The sequence below is a fragment of the Genypterus blacodes genome, unplaced genomic scaffold, assembly GCF_046128005.1.
Source record: "Genypterus blacodes isolate CSIRO-AG114 ecotype Tasmania unplaced genomic scaffold, CSIRO-AGI_Gbla_v1 ptg000054l_1, whole genome shotgun sequence".
Classification (NCBI taxonomy): domain Eukaryota; kingdom Metazoa; phylum Chordata; class Actinopteri; order Ophidiiformes; family Ophidiidae; genus Genypterus; species Genypterus blacodes.
In genome coordinates this window covers 1,511,890-1,532,496 of record NW_027466866.1, presented here as the reverse complement: position 1 = coordinate 1,532,496, position 20,607 = coordinate 1,511,890, and the positions used below count along the sequence as shown (strand labels likewise).

General features: G+C 45.8%; 1 protein-coding gene across 2 annotated transcripts; it reads right to left on the bottom strand.

The window, feature by feature from the left end:
• Positions 1-13: 13 nt before the first annotated feature.
• Positions 14-16,728, bottom strand: rubcn (rubicon autophagy regulator). 2 transcript variants are annotated; one of them, XM_076151215.1, is made up of 21 exons: positions 16,426-16,728; positions 14,471-14,624; positions 14,161-14,244; positions 13,561-13,720; positions 13,295-13,401; positions 12,890-13,115; positions 11,602-12,027; positions 10,061-10,156; positions 9,616-9,725; positions 9,287-9,485; positions 9,055-9,156; positions 8,149-8,223; positions 6,230-6,290; positions 6,012-6,144; positions 5,753-5,898; positions 5,579-5,643; positions 5,155-5,393; positions 4,974-5,035; positions 4,727-4,880; positions 4,492-4,585; positions 14-1,747 (listed from the first exon to the last, which is right to left on the bottom strand). In XM_076151215.1, exons 1-21 carry the CDS (start codon positions 16,461-16,463, stop codon positions 1,611-1,613), a joined length of 2,868 nt encoding a protein of 955 aa, XP_076007330.1. In that variant the 5' UTR covers positions 16,464-16,728; the 3' UTR covers positions 14-1,610. The 2 variants fall into 2 exon arrangements, with proteins under 2 accessions (XP_076007330.1, XP_076007331.1); XM_076151216.1 differs by lacking the exon at positions 8,149-8,223.
• Between the last annotated feature and the right edge of the window lie 3,879 nt (positions 16,729-20,607).

Genomic DNA, 20,607 nt, shown 5'->3' with positions numbered 1-20,607 from the left:
GGAGTTACGGATCAACAGTCTGGCCAGTCTTTTATTGACAACATAATTAGAGAACAAAGGCAAATTAACTCAAATAATAGTCATAATAATTAAGGTTTTTAATAGAAATCTCTCTGTAGTGCACTTTAAACGTCCCAAGGCAGTCCAGGGACAAGCAGTCTGCTGAGCGGACGGGGGCGTTAGCGGGGGTCAGAGGTCAAATCAAACCGTTACCAAGGGGCAGGATGTCAATATAAAACTTAAAACAACATTTATTGCTTGAAGCTGTCTGTCAGGTGTGATCATGATTCGATGGAACTGTGGAGCATCGACTACAAAAAGCTTTTCAACCATTCATTTGTACCAGGAGGAGAGTTGAGTGGTTTCTTTCCTTCATTTTCAAACAACATGTGAGCACTGAACAAGTCTGTCAATGAAACATAATTCGGTCCAAAAAGAGTGACGTCTGCATTTTGGATTGAGAACGTAATAAGTGTTATCCATGTGACACGATCCGTGCGGTAACACGTGACCGGGTGAGGATCCGTGTTCTACGGAGGAACATCGGAAAAAACTCCCCGGAAAAAAAGTGAAATCCCGACTTTCCCCTCCGACCTAAAACAGACTGGATCAGTGCAATAACCTGGACTCTTGTTATTAAGTCAAAAAACATCGGCTTAGAAAAAAGATTAAGCGCTGATTCGGCTGATGCAACCTTCATCAAAAGGGCCGCAACTACAGCAGGTACACATCTGCACACACACACACACTCTCTCTCTTTACAATAACCTTATTCGCTCACCTACACACTCGCACGGAACATCAGCGCACACAAAGCAGCACAAATATGGAGCATTTGCAGTTTCATTTAAAAAATCTTTGCAACACTTGGACTCTTGAGCGCCTCCCTCAGTCCAGCCCTTCTCCTCTCCTCTCACATCCCTATTGCGACTCCACTGGCGAGCGCACTGGTCCCAGAGGCACATACAGTGCGGGTTATGGCTAAAACAGCTTAAAACGGGAGGGGAACGTGTTGGGGATAAGAAAAGGGATCAATTCAAAACCCTCAATGTCTCCAAATCTTAAAATAAGAACCCCCAACGTAAATATCATCTGTTAAACCATTTAAACTTTGATCTATTTGAGCTTTTCTTCCTCTAATTCTGCCATTTTAGGGTCACGAATCTAAGAAGCTGCGATTGTCTGAAGCAGATCTGAAACCTGCCTTAATGTTTGCGATGGTTACTGCACGTTTCTCTTAACTGGCTGCCTAAATGACTTGGTCGCTAAATGGTTGTTTCTATCCTGCAGCTTAGTCCTAACGTCTTTATATTAACTTTAATACACTGGTGAACATAACTGTGCCTGCACACGTGTTAAGCTGCGAAGGAAGACTTGAGGAAGCGTTACTATAGTCCTGAGTAGACAGCCTTCATTCCAGCTGTCGGAGCATTTAGATTAAATCCCCCCCAAACATCTGGCAACCCAGACGGACCAAAACAAATGTTTGCACTTTGTGCTGTGGCCCCGAAAAAGAAGGAGGGCGAGAGCAGAAAGGGAGGTGGTGAGTAACTACAATCATGGTCGTGTTGTGCTTTCTTCAGTCTCGTGCGTCTCTTGGGTTACCGGCACTAGCTCCCGCCTCCCTCGTCCTCCTGTTCCTCCATGTTTTTGCGCGCCATCCTCTCCCTCCGCTCTGCCAGCCGCTGGCATCGAGGACAATCCTTGCCTGTCCGGAAACAGCTGCGATGGAAACAGGCGCTGCACTCTGAAAGAGGGGAGAGAGAACCACAAAGTTAGACACCAAAGCCTTCAGGCAGAGATCCCTGATCAGCAGAGACACAGGATCCGACCTCGCTTAGACAAACATTGACGCGGCCTGCGACAGTTTTAACCTGTTTGACCGCTTTGATGACAGTGGGAGGAGGCGTTGGGACGGCCCAACAGCACAGCCAATCACACTCAGACCTGAGGGAGGACGACTGAGGTGAGCGGATATAAAAGCAGAGGAGCTGGAAGACAGCGAGACAGAAGGTAGGAGGAAGCAAGCGGACAAGTCTCAGAGTCTGCACACCGCACCCAAGACACGCCCAGACCAGACACACCCAGACCAGACGCCCCAGATCAAAGTCTTTAACCCCCTAAGAGCCACTAAACTGCCTCAAAGGTTTCATCTTCAACCAAAGAACTTGATTTGATTTTGTCTCTACAATATCACCGAAACATGGAATGATTGAACATGACGAGCAAAATAAAATTCAACAAGTTTATTCCATATTCACATGAGGGTGGGTGGGGTGGTGGATCTTAAATAATTAATAAAAGCAACTAAAAATCACAATGTACACATTCATTCTGAAACAATATTCACAGGCGCACAATGAAATGATCTCAATTAAAATAAAAACACAAACAAGTGGCCAATGTTTCCTCTCAGAGCCGTCGGGTTTGCATGCGAACAGAAGACTACTGCTGATTCACACACACACACACACACACACACACACACACACACACACACACACACACACACACACACACACACACACACACACACACACACACACACACACACACACACACACACACACACACACACACACACACACACACACACACACACACACACACACACACACACACACACACACACACACACACACACACACACACTCTGACTCGCCGAATCTACCAGACTCAACAAGAAGGTTGGCTGGATTCCTGCCTCGACTCAGAGGGAAACACTGGCAACAAACGTGCCATTTCATGTCCAATCGGAAATGCATGACAGACTAAAGTGTAAACGTTAATGAACGCTGCTGCACCCTGGTGTCTTTTACCAGCCAGAGAGGATTTACCCCCAAACCAAAGACTAACCAAGAAACAAAGCAGCAACAGCAGCAGCAGCAGCAGCAGCTCAGAGGCAAAGACAAGCAGCAGGAAGCCTACAGCACCACACACACCAACACCAACGTGCCGCTCTGCAAACCCCTCAGAGACCAAGACCAAGACAGAAGACCGTCACCAGCTCTGTGCCCAGGAAGTCAATGTCAAAACAGGAAGGGAGGAGCGAAACAAACTCAGGCCGAAGGATGCCGAACGTTGCCGAACGTTAGAGCAAAGCGGGAGACAAAGTTGGTCAGGCTGCACAGAGAACATTACTGAGACATTCAAAAATTTTATCAGACCGATTACGGCCACGATCGCAGATTTTCCTGAAGCGTTCCAACAATAATGTGAACAAACTCTGTCTGATAGTCAGGATCTGTGTCTGCACTGTAAAGTGCTGGGAAGCAAACTGGAGGTCACCTGATCCTCTTGTGTGCACAGACGCGTTCATCTTTCAGCTTTCGTCTTCCCTTTCAGTGAGTAGACTTTGCTCTTACTCTGACCCCGCCCCTCCCTAAGGCGCGTCCGTCTCATCTATCTCTGTGCTTTGTCCCCCTTCTGTCCCCTCGTCCTTCTCCTCCCTCACCCTCCTGCCCCGGCTGAGCCTCACGGCTCTGCGGCTCTTGCGGGCTCTCCAGCTGGAAGCGCTCGTCTCCGCCGCCTCCTCTACCACCGCCGCCTCTTCTACCACCGCCGCCTCCTCTACCACCGCCGCCTCCTCTACCACCGCCGCCTCCTCTACCACCGCCGCCTCTTTCCTGCGACCTTCCTCCCCGCTGTCCTTCTCTTTTTTGTCCCCACCCCCGCCTGCCTCGGCCCCGCTTCTCTCTCGGGAGAAAATAAAGGAGAGCTGCTGCGATTTCAGCAACTTCATAAATGGGAATTTCTCCTGTTTTAATGCACCAGATTCCGTGTTTCCTGTCCCGGCCTCCCCCTCCCTCTCACCTGGCGTCTCAACTTTCTCTCCCTCCGCTTGCTCTTCTACCTCACTTTCCTTTCCTTTCTCTTGTAATACTGCTTCACGCTCTTCCTCTTTCACTTCAGTCCTTCCTATCTCCACCTCCATTCTTAAGAGACCCTTGGTTATCTTTTCAAAACTCGGTAACTTAAAAACTTTCTTCTTGTTTCTCGTCGTCTCTACGTCCTCCAGACTTTCCGTGCTGCCCCGTGTCTCACTGTCGCTGGCTGAACTCTCCCGTCTGTCTGTTTTAGCGATGCTCTTTGTTAGTCTGTCTAAGTGAAGGACCTTTAGCAAGCTGACACTTTCCTTTCTTTTCTGCACATTTCCATCTTTCTCACACTTCACACCCTCCTCTTTTCTGCTCTCCTCTACTCTTCCATTCTCTTCCTCCTTCTCCGTCCTTTTTCTTTCCCGTCTCGCCTCTGTGGCGTCTATCAGCCTCTCCCCTGCGTCGCCCCTCTCCTCTCGCTCCCCCACTCCCTCACTCCATCCCTCCTCTGCAGCTATCTCCTCTCCCCCCTCCCCCTCCCTCCTGTCCTGGGTAAGTTCCCTCTCCAGCCTGCGGGGGTTGGAAAACTTCCAGTCTCTCCACGGAGGCGCTGTGGGCGGACGGGTCAAGGGGAATCTCAGGCCGCCCAGACCGGCCAGCGGGGGGGGCTCACCTTCGCAGCGCTGGCACTTGTTCAGCTGGAAGGGGAAGATGATGTCTTTGCCGTTGCCGCAGAACTCGCAGACGAAGCCTTTCCCCTGGCACAGCTGGAGGAGGGCAGAGCAAAGGTGACACTGATGTATTGATCATAAACGATTGACTGACGCGATTCCATTACATTCAAAGGAGCACAAACATGTTTGATCAAGTGGCTGGATAACTGGGAAAAAGAAGAGGGGCTATTTTACCACACAGCCGGCGACGTGAGCGGTGCCCAGTTTGAGCAGCTCTTTCATGCGGGGAGCCAGGTCGCCGCTGCGCACGGCACTGAGGTCATTCAGAGAGAAGAGATGAAGGTCATCTGTCAGGTGACCTGGGAGGCAATCAAACTGCTCCAACACCCTGAGGGACACACAGAAACACACACAGGGTTGTTGTGTAAATAGAACATAGGGGGTAAACGTAACAGTAGACTTGATTGTGGTCGTCGCTCACTCTTTGGCCAGGCGACACGTCTTAAAGAGGTTTTTCATGTGGAACAGCTGCACCCTCAGGACCTGAACAATAACGGCAACAAACAGTGAGTCACATAAACACATATGTATGTTCTAAACACGCTTTGATGCTTTATAGTTAACAAAAACGCTTTCTATCGGCTCTGATGATTCTGACTCACCCTGACGGCCTCCAGGGCTTTGATCTTCTTGTACAGGCCGCTGTTGATGTCGTTGGGGTTGAACAGCGGGTCCCCGGCGATCTTGCTCAACAGATCCCGGGCGAAGTTGCTGACATAGTATTTGCTGAAGTCCCACTTCCTCAGCACGCGGCCCGGAACCACCGCCTGGGCGTTCTCGTGGCAGCACTGGCAGAAGTACCGGCCGATGTATTCACAGTAGCGCAGCCGCTTGATGTAATCTAGGGCGAGGATTTTAAATGCGAATAAAAGTCAAGCATGATTAGGACACCAAGCCATGAAAACATATGTGATGGAGTTTGATTTTCATTCTTTTAAACTAACTGCACACCTTATTGCATGTAACAACCATAGCTTACAAGATTTTGGTCTATTAGATATGTATTTCTAGGGTTGTTGCTTGTACCTGGGTCGATACGGGTGCCACATCCAGCACAGCGGTAATTTTGTTTAGCCACAACGATCTTCCTCCTGGCAGAAACACACACACAACACAAAAAATACAGAATTAAAGGTGGAGAACACAGTGGACAGAAAGATAAATCTACTCAAAGCAGATAGCTGAGGCCGTTGGACTCACTTGGGTGCAGGGTGAATGTTGAAGATGATTTGTGGCCGCGGCGGCGCCCACTCCAGGTTGCCCCGGACGCGGATCCTCAGCTTGTAGATGTCGGCGTGCTGGCCGTCATCGGGTGAGATGGGCAGAGAGTCTGGGATGGGCAGCAGCTAAGGAGCAGATTGTAAAGAAGCAGAAGAAGAATTAACTACTGATGTTACCATCGGAAGACCTGTGTGCGAGGAAGGAGAGTGTGTGCATCTGTGTGTGTGTGAGTCTGTACCTTCTGTGGAGCATCTTGTTCCGGAACCAGCCAGTCGAGCTCGGAGGCGGCGGGAAGCTGCATTCCCTCAAACTGCCTGAGCAAACCCATGGCTACAGACTCAGCAGAGTTGGACTGGAGGAAGGAGGGAGAACTGGAAAGAGGACAAAAATGAGCTTTTACATTTTCTTGAAAATATGTAGCGGAGCAAAGTTCACCTGCCTGAATTTTGGACTTACATGGAGTCGGAGCTGAGGAAAGACTTGTTGCTGGAGCTCACACTGCGCTTAATGTCTGCATCTGGAAGACACAGCAGCGCAAATGTAAGGAGACATCAGGTGTAGAAGCAAGAGGAGAGAGGAGAGGATTAACTTCTGTCCAGCAGCCAAGGACACTAAAAGATCGCTTTCTTAACAACTTCATGTTTGAGGGGTTTTAGAGTAAAGAACTGTGAGTTGTGAGAAGACACAAAATTTAGCCACAAATGACTAATGGCTGCCATTCCTTTCCTACCACAGGTTTGGATCATTTACAGTAAGATGATGACTAAGATGATGAGATGTGATCAGGGGGAGGAAAGAATCCTGAAGAACTCCCTGACACATCCCGGATTAAATCCAAGCATGCAGGAAAAGCAGAGAGGAATTCCATGGTAGGATTTGTCTATCTAGCACAGCAGAAACAAGGAGAAGGCAAACTAGAAGCAGTACAGGTTTGGCAGGGCTGGACTGTGTGACCTGTCATACGACTCCAAAAGGCTTCTTTAAATGCGAACGTCAACATTCCTGCACGTTTGTTCATGCTGCTTGATTTCAAAGTCAGAACTTACAGCATGTTAAAGTAGAAGGCAGGTAGTTACATGCAGGACAAAACTTTACAACACTAATCTGATTCTGATTGGCCTGGATATTACATGATGATCATCTGATGCAATACTTTCACTAATTCTGTTGACTCAGGGTGCCGGCCTCCTTTCAGTCTGCTTCACTGAAGCCTCTCGCAAAAGAACAAAGAAGCAGAAGATGCAAAATAGCCACAAGCAAACATACACTTTGTAATTTGAATAGCAGGGAAAAGATCACGCGAGTGTGTTGATCTCGCCCAATCTTCTGACAAATATGTTCAGAAACGATGACACGACAACACACGACCGTTCCTACTGACTTAACTTTGATGTCCTAAGGTCTTCACACACATTTGTACAGTATAGTCTTTCATAAGTTTCATCAGATGAAAAACATCACTTTAAACAATCAAGCAAGCCAAGTGAAATCTGGTTTTACATCAGATTGCAACATTATACTGATAAACTGATTAACTGGTGCCAAGTTCATATGTTACCAAAGTGCAGGTACGGTCGGACAGAAAAACACCTGGTGTGTTTTATGAGAGCCATTTATCAGCCCCAACTCCTGCCATCTACCATTCCACAGCGTGATGAAGGAGGTGCAAAGATCATCAATCACACCACCATGGAAGTGCTTGAATAATGGATGGGTCGATGAAATGGGTGGACGGATATTACAACAAATTCTGGAGCCTTCAAAATAAATAAATAAATAAAAACAAGCCACTGGATACTTGACGAGCCTCTCCCCATAAGCGCCCCTGAAGTCCGGCAGGTACACACACACACACACACACACACAAACATACACAAACGTTACTACTCCTGCAGAACCACAAGTCTGGAGCAAGCATCGCAAGACAAACAGCAAAGCTCATAAATTAGCCGAGGTAAGGAGGCGGCTGGCTGGCACCCAAACTGACAACAGTAAAGTCACATTCCGCCAGAGGGACGGAGACTGAAGAGGAAACACCTGGGAGTGTAAGAGAGTGAATGTCCCACCAGGCCACAGATAAACTGCAAATTATTCTTTTTTTTATTATCAGAGCAAGAATCTGTGAAATGTGTCTGAGCTGAGTACAATGGCAGCTTTGGGACAGAATCGATCTTACTGTAATCATATGATTAGGAGGAAATTAGGCAATAAACTGAAAAGGTTCAGTGTTAAATGGGATGAAAGAGGAAGCCATTGTCAGTTTGGATTGGAGCCATTAGCCTCCCCTCAGAGGGAGAGAGAGAGAGAGAGTGGGGGGGAGGGGGCAGTCTATGCGTAGCTGTGGAGCCCGGACCACACGTCCCGCCTGCAGATACCTGAGAAGAGGGATGCGAGTGACAGGGACAGGCCGCTCTGAGACACCGCCAGCAGGGACTGGCCCTCACAGCCATCTGAGAGACAGAAACTAACACTCAAACACCACAACATTTGACACACAAATCCTCCGCTGGGTTAGACCGCAGGTTTCCCAGGCGAGCGTCACCCTGCACTGCTGTGTTGGCATGGGTGTGTACATATGCAAACACATACAGCCCCAACATGTCTGCATGCACATGTGGCTGTGCATTCCCGCAAAGACCCGGTAACACACACACACACACACACACACACACATAAGGAACCTTTGCACATAGTACATGCACAAACAAGACCCCACCAGAAATGCGAGTAGTTTTCACAGCATTTTGCATTATTATGTTTGTTGCGTTCTGTAGTTAGTTACTATTTTTGACATATTGAAGAAGCAGAGCACAGAAAAGTCATCAGGCGGATACTGCATGAAATGTACCAGAGGATTCCACTGATCAGCTACATTCTATTCAATCACAGTGTCCTCAGAGTAACATGATTGAATGTAAGAATACTCAGACTAATATAACCTTTTACAGTCACAGTGATGTCGCCTTCCATGACCTTTGTGCTCCGGCCCACATTAACTTCTGTATGGTCCGTGGTAAACCGTAATCATTTGCTTGGCATATGGAGTCAGCGATGATGAAGTGATGGATTATGACAACAAACAAATCATTCACTCAATCATACAATGACTTCCCCACTGGCAAAATTAAACATTAAAATAGAATTAAAGTTTGGTTAGACAGTTTTAGATAAAGTTCCAAGATACACTCAAAAACTTTTCTTCTAATCTGATCTAAAATGTAATAATTGTGTATAGATTTCTCCTCTGTGTGTTAGTGGTGTCAGGCGTTCCCTCTCTCTACCTCGTAGCTCGAACTCCTCCACCTCCTCAGCCGATCCAGAGTCGGACTGGTAGGAATCCTGCGAGCTCCTCCTGGATCCTCCACTGTCAGTGGAGTGGAAAACTGCACGGGAGGAAGGTGAGGAGAGAAGGAGGATATTTGATTGATTTGTTTTGTGGGAAACGCATTCCCAGGTTTGCCTTCGTCACCTATGTTACCACAGCACCGGTTGAAGGTGCCAGTACATGCTTACCGTGCTGAGAGGCTGCACAGGGCGGCAGGCGGCTGCGGCGGATCTGCTGCCTCCGAAGGCGGATCTTCTGCTTGAGCTGCTGGATCTCAGAGTCACTGTCGCCCTCCTCCTCGGCCCCCTCCTCCTGGCGCCGCATGTTGTACTTCATCAGCTCAATGGCTGCAATCAGGGACTCCGAGATGCTGAAGTGAGCATTCTCCTGTAGAGCACAGAGGGGATGAGCGCTCAATAGGGGGGGAAGACTGACATGTGATGCTCTCACTATATGAATCAGTCTCATTTCATCCAATAGATTTGTTTTTAATGAAGTAATTATACCAAGGCCCAACCTTCTCAAGATCAGCACAACTGCCAAAGTCCTGCTCTGACAGGTAACTGATGAGGCTCTGACCCTCGGACGGCTTCCTGAACATTCCATCACTGCTGTACTGAGACCCATCTGAGGTGACCAAACATGAGCAGGTCAACAAATGAAAATCCCTAAACATATGATGACACTGCACAAGTTAATCATAACAATCATTAGAATAAAAATGTGTAGCTAAAAAATAAATTCTTAGGTTTATGAGACACTTCATCAAAATGCACGAGACAAAATAATGAACAGTACCACTTAGAGAGAGAGAGAGAGAGAGAGAGAGAGAGAGAGAGAGAGAGAGAGAGAGAGAGAGAGAATTACAGCAGGTAAAGTGATGCTTATGTTACCAAAGCAATAACAGTAAACAAAACACAGGCGTTGGTTAGGTACTGCAAACTGCAAACCGTCAGACTCACGAGACTCCATGTAGAGGGAACCGGAGGAGCTGACATCGCTGCACTGAGGTGCAAAGGGGCTGTAGTTCTTCACACAGCAGTCGCCACCCGTCGACTCTAAACAAGCAAACGGGGCCGTGAGAAGAGGCTCCTATCGGCTGAATGCCATGACTCAGCAAAATCAATAGGGGGAAACATGCGTCGCCGTATGTACACAAACCATGGAGAGGAAGTGATTAAAGGCCGGTTTAAAGCCTTCATTACTGACCGACATCCACACATCGATGGAGATGGATCACTTTAGTGCATGCAGACATAAATATGACTGAACACGGGGACACACAGGTCAAACCTCCGCCACTGCTGACAGACATTATGAGAGATAACACTTCTTAGTCTTCTAAGCTCATTACTTTCCATGAAGGAAATTAGATTTGAAATGTAATGTTTCATTGTGGTCACTAAGAATCAGTGTCTTGCATTATCTCAGGTTGAATAGATAAACATTGAAATAATAACAAAAGTAAGAATACTACTGTTGACACTGTGCCAAAGGAGCATTAATTCAACTGTGTGGGAATTTCTTTAGCCAGTAGCGTTTCAACACTTTTGTCCACTCCCATTTAATTAAAAAGTAACATCCTGTCATGTAATGAATACAGGAAAGCAACTTTACTATCTCTGACCCTGACATGTGGCTTGTTACAATCTTCTTCGTGGGTGATGTCACGCTCCTATCAGGCCAAAAGCTACAGTAACTCAACTGTATCATGTTGTGAGAAATGTGTGCATGAACACACGACAACACAAGAACTAATCAGTAATGTGGCCTTGGCCTTATCACATCCATTTGACCCAAAACAAAACACAACCAATGAAGAAAAGAACAAAAGGAGAATCTGAAACATAAAGCGTACAAATCAAGAGCTGAGGGCGAAGCTGAGAATGGGAGGAAAGGGGTGAACACATCACCATGCGGAGGAAAGGAAGGAGGGTGGGGGGAGGGGGGGAGTGTTTAGAGATGGAGCACAGTAACAACTGCACTGCCAACCTGCTACCGGATCTTCAATTATTATGGTGATTTTCCGTTGGCCCCCTCCTTTTGCATGAAAAACAGAGAAGAGAGAGAAGGTGAGAGAGAAGGAGAGAGAAGGAGAGAGAAAGAGAGAGAGAGCAGAGAGAAAAGCACCTAAAAAGCCAGGAAAGGGGAATTGTGTGACCAGAGCACAGATCTTACATACTTACGGGAAGTGGGCACCTTCAGAAAAAGGATGTGGCGCATACAAAGAACCCAGACAGCTGAGCCATTGTCATCACCACCTAAATCTCAAATGAACCTTATTCAACCTTTCTGCAAATAATAAACCAAACTGCGTCTCGACCAGCTGCAGGGAGCAAAAATATAAACCCTAAGATACTTGAAACCTCGATTAAACAACTTCAATTGAAACCTTACTGCTGCAACCAGATGAGTTCCAAACGATTACTTCTTAAAACTATAAATATAACACAATTACCGTGCAAACGCAGTTGCCGTGTAAGTTACCACCTTGTGAACTCACCTTGCCTGAGTTTCTGACTGATGCCCGTGTCAGAAAATGAGCGTGTGTGTCCTCGCGCCCCTCGGCCTGGACCTCTCTGGCCCTCAGAAAAAGACAAACGCCTGGCAGGGGGCAGAGTGACGGCACTCTTTCCGGCGGTAGGGTCCTGGTTCTGCCCCTGATCGCTGCTATGGGCCGAGCTTTGAGAGTCACGGCGACTGCGTTGCCCAAGGTTACCGATAGCCAGGTACTCCGGGCCGTCATCGTATTCACCCTCGCCCGAGTCGCCGGCCTCAGGTTGAAGGGACGTGGGCGACGGGGACTCCGTGAGCGAGATGCGCGGGAGCACCGAGGGGCCAGGAGGGGACGTTACAGCCTGCTCGCTCTCCCCCGGCACAGACACACACACCCAGGGAGTTCCCGGGGTGCTGGCTGAAGAGGTAGTTTCTGCAAACCAGAGAAAAAAAACTGTTACAAATCATCATCATCCAAGAATGATCAGGGGACTTTTTCCACTAAAGGCCTGTTTCACATTCACCAGGCTCCACACATTCAAAGCTGGGAAAGAATCCATATTAAATCCAAAAACAGGCAACAGCACTGTTTGATAAGTATGGTTATGGAACGCAGCGCAAATCAGTCAAGTGACTTAAATGAGCACAACTAATTCTGATTGAATTTTGCAGGCATATCAGCACATTTAGTTTTTGCACTTCTCGATCTTGTCCTGGCTGGAACAATCGGGCCTGTGTATGGTTCAATCAGTAAGTCTATTCACATACAAACTGTGGTGTATTCATAGTGGCACACACACACACACACACACACACACACACACACACACACACACACACACACACACACACACACACACACACACACACACACACACACACACACACACACACACACACACACACACACACACACACACACACACACACACACACACACACACACACACACACACACACACACACACACACACACACACACACACACACACGTTGATTAAAGAATCTCTTTGTTTGCTACATTCAATGTACAATCTCAAAGAGTCACATGAAGCCTGGAGCATAATTCAACTCTTCGCCGAGATCTTCACTGACGGCTCCACAGTTTGACCTCTATAATATAACTGCACCCATGTTCAGAGGGCGTACTGTCATCACTGCTGTCTGCTCGTCTGTCCATCAACTAACAGTATGTTAGATATGCATCTTCCAGCAATTCAGCAGAAACTACACTTTAGATTAGAAACCAACCATCATCCCCCACAAATTCATTCCACAAACAAACGTCTGCTCACTGGTGTCGTTGCTGTTTTGGGAGCAGCCCCCTGTGGTGGTGCCAGAAGCGTGGCAGGTGGTGTCGGCGTCTCGGAGGGAACAGTTGGAGTAGGTGAGTCTGCGGTTAAGAGCCGGGCCCCTGGGACCTGAGTCGGCATTCCTCCAGGCCCCGCTGGAGCCGGGCAACACGCACAGACTCTGGCTCTTCAGCAGGCCCAAACATGGCGAGCTCTTCAGCGGGGACAGCTAGAGGATGAGGAGGGAGGAGATTAAGAAATAATACAGGCTTTGTCCCGACAGTTACCCTCGGTTCTGCGTGACCGTCTAAAAACTGCAAAAACGCTCAGAGCCATAAACAAAGAGTAACAACACAAAACAATGGTGGTGTGTATTCTAAAGTGTGCATGTGTGAGCGTGTGACCCACCCCGACAGTATCTACAAGGGCCAGCAGCCTGGGGTTATTCTGCTCCACGGCTTCCAGGCACTGAAACATGGCGGTCACATGGGGCTCGCTCAGCAGAAAGGCCTCATCTGAGAGAGACAGACAGAAATTAGGACATGCAACGAGACAGATAAGAGACGGGACAACAGGGAAAACACGAAGGGGACGTGAGAGAGGGGAGAGAGGATCAGAGATAAGAGACGCATAGACGACGAATATGAATGCCCGAACCGGACCGTGTTCCTCACCGTTGTAGTATTTGCGCGTGTGTCCCAGATGCCTGAGTAAAGGTCGCAGCTGAGCCGACAGCATGTGAACCTGTAAGCTGTGGAGCAGCCATCGCTCAGCCTTGTAGCTTTCGCCACCGCTCCTCATCCCGCTGCTGTGCACCGGCTCCAGCTGACTGAACTGTGGGTGGACGGAGAAAGAGAGGGAGGGAGGGAAAGAAGACATTAGAGCAGAGATAGAAGCACAAGGAAATGTCCCAATGTGTGAGATGGACAGACAGATAGATAGACAGATAAACAGATAGACAGGAAAGGAAAGGAGGGCAAACAAGAAACCAATCATCACATGACAATTACATCACGGCTGACCCCGGTGCACTCAGCAGCACCGGAGCCGGTGAGCCAGATAATTAGATTACAGCTGTGAACTGGCAGAGCTGTTGCACAACCCTTCGCTTCACCTTTAACACTCGCACAGAATGGGGTCAAAGGGCTAAAGGGGTCTCTCACAAGTGGAACAGTAAAGAGCTCGACAACACAACGAGCGGGTGGGAAACCGCCCTGCTTGTTGTGTTGTGTTGTCTCCTGGAGCGGTGGCCAGTTTGCGTTGTGACATCGTACCTGTTCAACGTGCGAGGCCAGATGGGGGCTGATGTAGCGAATGCACCAGACAAACTGCCAGTAGTCTTTCTGTTTGTAGTACACCTACAACACAAAGCCAACCCTTAGAGGACACCGTGCCCCAGTTACACACAATACCAGCTCCAGTACACACAATGAGCCTTTACAGGGTGCTTTGTACTGGTGCCTACAGTTCAGCTTCCTCTATATTGTATACTGCAACTGATAGGAGATAATATCATAACACTAGAAATGAGGGCAAAATAACATAAGTGAGAATATCATGGGTGACGTTGTTCTGAGCGCCGACCTGCTCGTTCTTCAGGCCGTGGCTCAGGATGTTATTCATGTCCTTGTGGAGCCGCTGCAGGCCGCCGTAGCGCGACCACACGTTGGGGTTGTTGGTGGATACCAGTCCCTCCACCGTGGTCTTCAGGCTGGACAGCAACTTCCACTGCTCCCTCCTGGGATACAAAACAACAGAGGCGGGGGGGGGAAGAGGGGAAGGAGAGAGAAAGCAGGAAGTTTAGCAATGGGGAAGGAGGTGAAAATGTGCTGATGTTAGCACTTTGTGGTGGCTTGGAACAGATGGCGAGTATTCATAATCTTTCCTGGAATTTAGAATCTGCTCATCAGCAATTAATACTCCGTCTAACTTCATTTTCCTCTGAGCTCAGTGAATAAGTGGAGCTGCTGACCTCACTGTGAACAGCTTGTTGATTTCCGCAATCACAAGGTGCACCATCACATACACTGTCCTGTTACTGGTTCACAAGCAGACCCCTGAGCAAGGCACATGCAGAGCTCTTTACTGAGCACAGAAAGAGTTGAATTATGTCCACTTGCCTTCATTTCCCATCATTTAAAAGAGGCTGTTTCACGTCAGATTTAGACAGATTTACTCTTTAGGACACAGCAAAGCTTCAGCTCCAAACCTCTGTTATGACACTAAACTAAACATTCCCAGGTCACATTCCCACAGCCATAAAGTGCTTGCTCATGTACAGGACTTCCTCTGTTTTTCCTTCAGTCAGCAGTCAACTGAACCTCTACTGCAAACTAATCACATCGCTGCAGCAACACAACTACGTGACAACTATACAGTGTCTGACGTACAGACACCTGATCTAACCTCCACAAAGAATGCAAACAGACACTGAATCACACAATAGCGTCACCTGCTTCAGCCATCTGCATGTTAAGTCTTTATGGCATTGTTAAAACGTGTCGTATAAATCTCAACCTTAGTCCGTAATCTAACCTAAAAAGGCAAACTAGACCTAAAACAGCAGTTTAGCAGTTTAACAGCAGCACTATCACGAGTTCAACTACCCAGATAATCGAATTACATCGTGTAACCTGCAGAGAGTGGCAGAATGTTGTGGGACATTCCTCACATGGAGTAGAGTAATGATGAATTTTTGCAAGGAGAGAGTTTGTTTGAGTGTGTATGAGTGTGTCAATTTAATACTAGAAGGTATACAATGAGTAGGTAGTTGGGATTAAAGATTAACTTCACAACTCATTCACTCTCCCAGTGTTTATGTGCATGTGAACATACAACAAGGAGTTAGTCAGTTAGTTAGTTAGTTAGTTAGTGATCCGACTTTCCAATAATCTGTGCACGTACTGATCAATTTAATTAATAAATACTAAAGGGACAAGGCATACATGTACATTAGTAAGTATTAAAAGAGCACATGTTTAAACTTCAGGAGGAAGAGGAAGTAAAGTAAAAGGGAACAAGATATCTTAAACTTGTCTCATATTTCAGGTTTCGCTTCCTCACAAACAAACTGCCAGGTAGCTACAACTGACAGAGGCTAGCACGATGCTAACATGCAGTCAGACAACACGTACTGCTTAAATCGTCTAAGTAGAGCCTTGTTAACGTGGTGTTTCACAACAATAAGCCCGAATAAACCGTAATTAGTCGGCTCGGTAGTTGGATAGAGAAAATAATGAAAAATGTTAACTATTCGCTGTAATAGACTGACATGAAAGGTTGTTAGCTTTAGCATTGCAGCTAGGTGTCCAACGTTAGCACAAGCAGCCAGTCGCTAGCTGCCTGGCTAACCAGTCCGCAGCGCTTCATCTGCTGTCGTTAATAATGTTATTAATAGCATTAATCGTTTCTTAAGTCAACCGATGAATGTGCTTTCTGAAACACATTGTGGGGTTAGGTTCGGTTCAGTTTACCCCCCACGGTCTGCTCGCCGTAGCCAGCTAGCCAGGGCACCGGGAGCAGCCCCGCCTGTCACCCACCTGCGCTCCTCCGCCTCTCCCTCGGCGGTGATCTCCATGTCCAGCGGGGCAAACCGAGGGCCGTAGCGAGCCGCCAGCTTCCTCGCCAATTCCTCCCCTCCCGTGTGCTTCCAAGGGTAGCTTGCAGGAGCTACGTGGACTCGCCGTCTTCCGCCATCGCTACTCGCCTGTCACAGCAAGGAACCAAAACAGAGGAGAGGCCGCATGACATGCTGCTGTCACCGGGCGGGCAGGGGGCGGAGGAGACAACACGGCGCTCGGCCCACTTTTTACCCTGTAATCATCACCCGATTTACCCCGGAAGACAATTTATTTCTCCTTGTGCAGATGTAAACATTTTTCTAAAGTGTTAAAAGAGGCGGGGTGGCTGAATCAGAAAGAACTTTCTAGCAAAACGTTGGCAGTTTATGGTACACAGATTGAACGCTAGATCCTGCTGCCATCTAGTGGTAATAAACGACATTGCAATCACCACTGCTGACTTGTATTTGAACTCTCCCTCCCTCTCTCCCTCTCACACACACAAACCCACCCACACACACACACACACAAACACACACACACACTTTCGTTCATATCCTCTTATTATTATTAATATATTATATTAATTAGGGTTAGGATTGTGCAGGATTTTATGCTTATAATTCGCCATGAACACAACAGAAGTAGAGCAAAGCATTGGTCCTTCCTGCGAGTCACCACTTTCACATCCTATCCGCGTGATGGCGCCAAAGCCTTAAACTCTAACTAACAGGTAAGCTTGTATAAAAGTTTATGTGAATTTCTTTTCCTTCACTTGATGGCAATAGAGAGTCGGGAACATGTTTAACTTGAAACAGGAAATCTAACCACTCATTTTAGGTTGGTCTGTGGATGACCTAAGAGTGAATAATTGTGCTTACATAATACATGCAGGCACACATGTACATACACTGGACACTCCAATGAACTAACCAGAATTGAGGTTTACATAAGACTTCCCTTAACTGTGACATTTTTTACTTTAAAACTGTGGATTCTTTTGTCTGGTTTCGTGCTGCTGAGGCGAGATAATTGTGGGGGGAATGAGGAATCTTAACACATTCAATCAATCTCTAGAAATGTCTTTCGAGGAAGAAAACTTGACGTTTCTCAGAGAGAGATGTTGTAACTGATCTTGTGACTGCATTTTTACACCATTTCTGCAGAATTTCACAGTTCTTCCAATAAAAAGTATTGTATAAAATCACAAATGTTAAGAAAGTTGGAATCTACTTTGTAAACCTATGCGGTTTACAAAACTAGTATTGGACCAACATCAGATAGATGAAAGTTATTACAAATATTTTTCAAATTATCTTATTAATTATGAATTTTCTCACATTTTTCTGTTACATTTCATTAAGTTTGGCTTGATGAATTGAGCACTTTGTAACCTTAGGTACAAAGGTGACACATTTAAAAAAAAGTAACATAATAATAATAATAATAATATAATAATAATATTGATAATAATGATAATAATGATAATAATGATGATAATGAGAATGTGATTTATACAGCAAATATTAAGGACATGTAACTTCTTACAATCATGTCATTCTAAGCAGTGTTGGAAAAGTAAAACATCTGCTCGTGGATGAATACATAAATAAATACAGATTTTCTGTTTATTGTGGTATGAAATTTATGTGCTTTTAATTCTCTCTTTCATGCCTTTAGAATCAAAAGTTTAGATGATCAAACACACAGTCAGGTGAACAACATTAAAGGGAAAATTAAATATTGATTTTGGCTTTAAAGCTTCAGTCAGTGACCTAGAAAACACACCCAGCAGTTAATCACAGAGCTACGGCAGAGCAGCAACCTGTCTTGGCACAAACACAGAATAAAAGAAAGCTTGCGGCAAAATCTATCAAAAACTAAACCAACCAGTTTCATTCTTCATCTCTTTTATCATTTGGCTATTATCTGGCAACAATTGTGTGTCATTTGTACAATTGTAATATTTTTACTTGTTGTGCATTTGGGAGCTGAAGGATTCTTCTTGCTCTGTTCTCTTCTGTCACACCTGTTTCTCTGAGGGCCCAGAGGCTGAGTGATTGCATCTTAAGGACACCTAAGCTCATCTAAACCAAACATTAAGTCATGATCATGTGGAAACAATATTCAGTAACACTTCCTGTAATTCAACCACAACATTTATAATTATAATAATTATAATTGTCTAAACTGATATGATCACCATTTGTTATTTCAGCATATCCAATGAGTTGTGTCATGATAATTAGTTAACAGCTACCATGGCTGTACAACGTGTGCAAGTGCAGATCTGTTCAGAGGCACAGAAGGAAAGGTTTGGAAGATCCTTCAGTAAATATCCAGTGCCAAGCTTCTTTCATTACAGTTGCAAGATGAGTCGTTATTAAAGACTGCTTCTTTCTGCTGCCGTGCCATTCATTCCATTTCCAAACTCATAAATTGGATGTGTGCAACGTGTTTGGCAACTACAACACGTGCTCTCGTTGCGTGTGTCGCCAGAGTCACGAGAGTCATTCTGGAGATGGAAAATAACTGGTTTCAGTTGTCTTTAATGTACTAATAATACACACACACACGCACGCACACACTGTCAGTACCACTGTAGCTTTTTCTTCTTCATACTGTTCTGTGGGATATCTTCATCAAATCTTTGATTACAAGACTCAAGAAGAAAACAGGATAAGAGGGTGAAAAGGCCAAACAAAATGACAGCAAAAACTGTTGATCATATTTTAAATCATAAAGCACTGGATTATAACAGACTGTTGTTGTGTTGGGATGTTTGATACAGTGCTGTGTACTGAATTTTCCCCATGTTTGATATCTTATGTGAGTTAACTTGATGAAATGTCTGAGAATAGAAGCAATTACAGAAATGGATGTGTGTGTATTTGTCAGATTTGATCTCTGAAATGATATAACACTGACGAGCAAGTGAAAACCACACTTTAGTTAACAAGATATTTCTGTACCGAGATTTGCATCGGCTCTGTCAGCTCGAGGTGATGAAGGCAGTGAAGTTACATACCAGCATTGTTTGAAAATAACTTTATGAGCGAACGCTAAGCACTAATTCAGCCCTGTCACATAGGTGATGACTCGCCAAGGATGCAGTCGTTTCGCATTTCACACATGCTTCTGTGCGAGTGTCACTTTGCTCAGGAACGCAGTGACCTGTTAACTAATCCACTTGCTACATTGTATGAGTCTCTGGATCTGGATAAGAGCATAACAGAGCCTCAGTATTAAAAGCCTTGAATAGTTCAGCGTTGTTAGCTCAATGATCTCAACACGTCATATGTTATGACGTATACACACTCACAGATAATCAATCAATCCCTATCCGGAGGGTAAGAGGCATGACTGAATAGTTTGATCATGATGAGTATGGGAGTCATATGCAATGACGTTTATAGTCACATTACTTCATTCATAACCATCATCACAACAATGAGGGCTTTGTACAGTCTGGGTCAAGTCAAGGTGCATTGAAGATGTTCTGATACAAAAGCCTTGATTTTGAGTGCGTTTGTAATGTTGTGGTTAAATGAGACCAATAAAAAGACACCAGCATTTATAATAAAACAGTAATTTATTTTTGACTTAAAACTAAAATCGTCTGAACAGCACATTACAAGGGCGTTAAGATATTTTCTCCAAGGCTCAGTGATCACTTTCATACAGTACACTTGGCATGTACACTGCATCTCCTTCAAACAAAAAAGAAAGAAAAAAGAAAGAAAGACTAAAGAGAAACAAGCCCGTCTGCAGAGAGGGAACTTCCCTCCTGTAGAAAGATGACTGATTGTACAATTTACCGACCATTTGGTTTGGTTCTAAGCCACAAAGAGAGAAACCAGGCCGCCTGATGACAGCAGGCGGCGGCACAGGAGGCACAAAAGACGTGACGCAGACAGGACATCCCATAATATGTTCGTACACAATCAACTGGGATCCAGCTTCAGTTGTGAAATGTTCCAACAGATTCCGTTTGTTTATTCCAGGTATTGTCATCTTATTATTTTTCATTGTAAGCAAAGTCGGTGTTGGTGCACTACAATCAAAACCTAAATGCTGCGTTCATTAAATACATTAAAATCTGCTATGTAACAAAAAAAAACTTTTTTTTTCTGCATACGAGTCAAAACAGCATTTACATGA

What these genes read in the sequence shown, in the direction of transcription:
- rubcn (XM_076151215.1), bottom strand. Translation starts at nt 16,463, where the DNA reads ATGGAGATCACCGCCGAGGGAGAGGCGGAGGAGCGCAG. An exon ending in TGGCCTCGCACGTTGAACAG is followed by an intron (nt 13,721 to 14,160) that starts GTACGATGTCAC and finishes GTCCACCCACAG; the next exon opens with TTCAGTCAGCTGGAGCCGGT. An exon ending in CCCTTGTAGATACTGTCGGG is followed by an intron (nt 13,116 to 13,294) that starts GTGGGTCACACG and finishes CTCATCCTCTAG; the next exon opens with CTGTCCCCGCTGAAGAGCTC.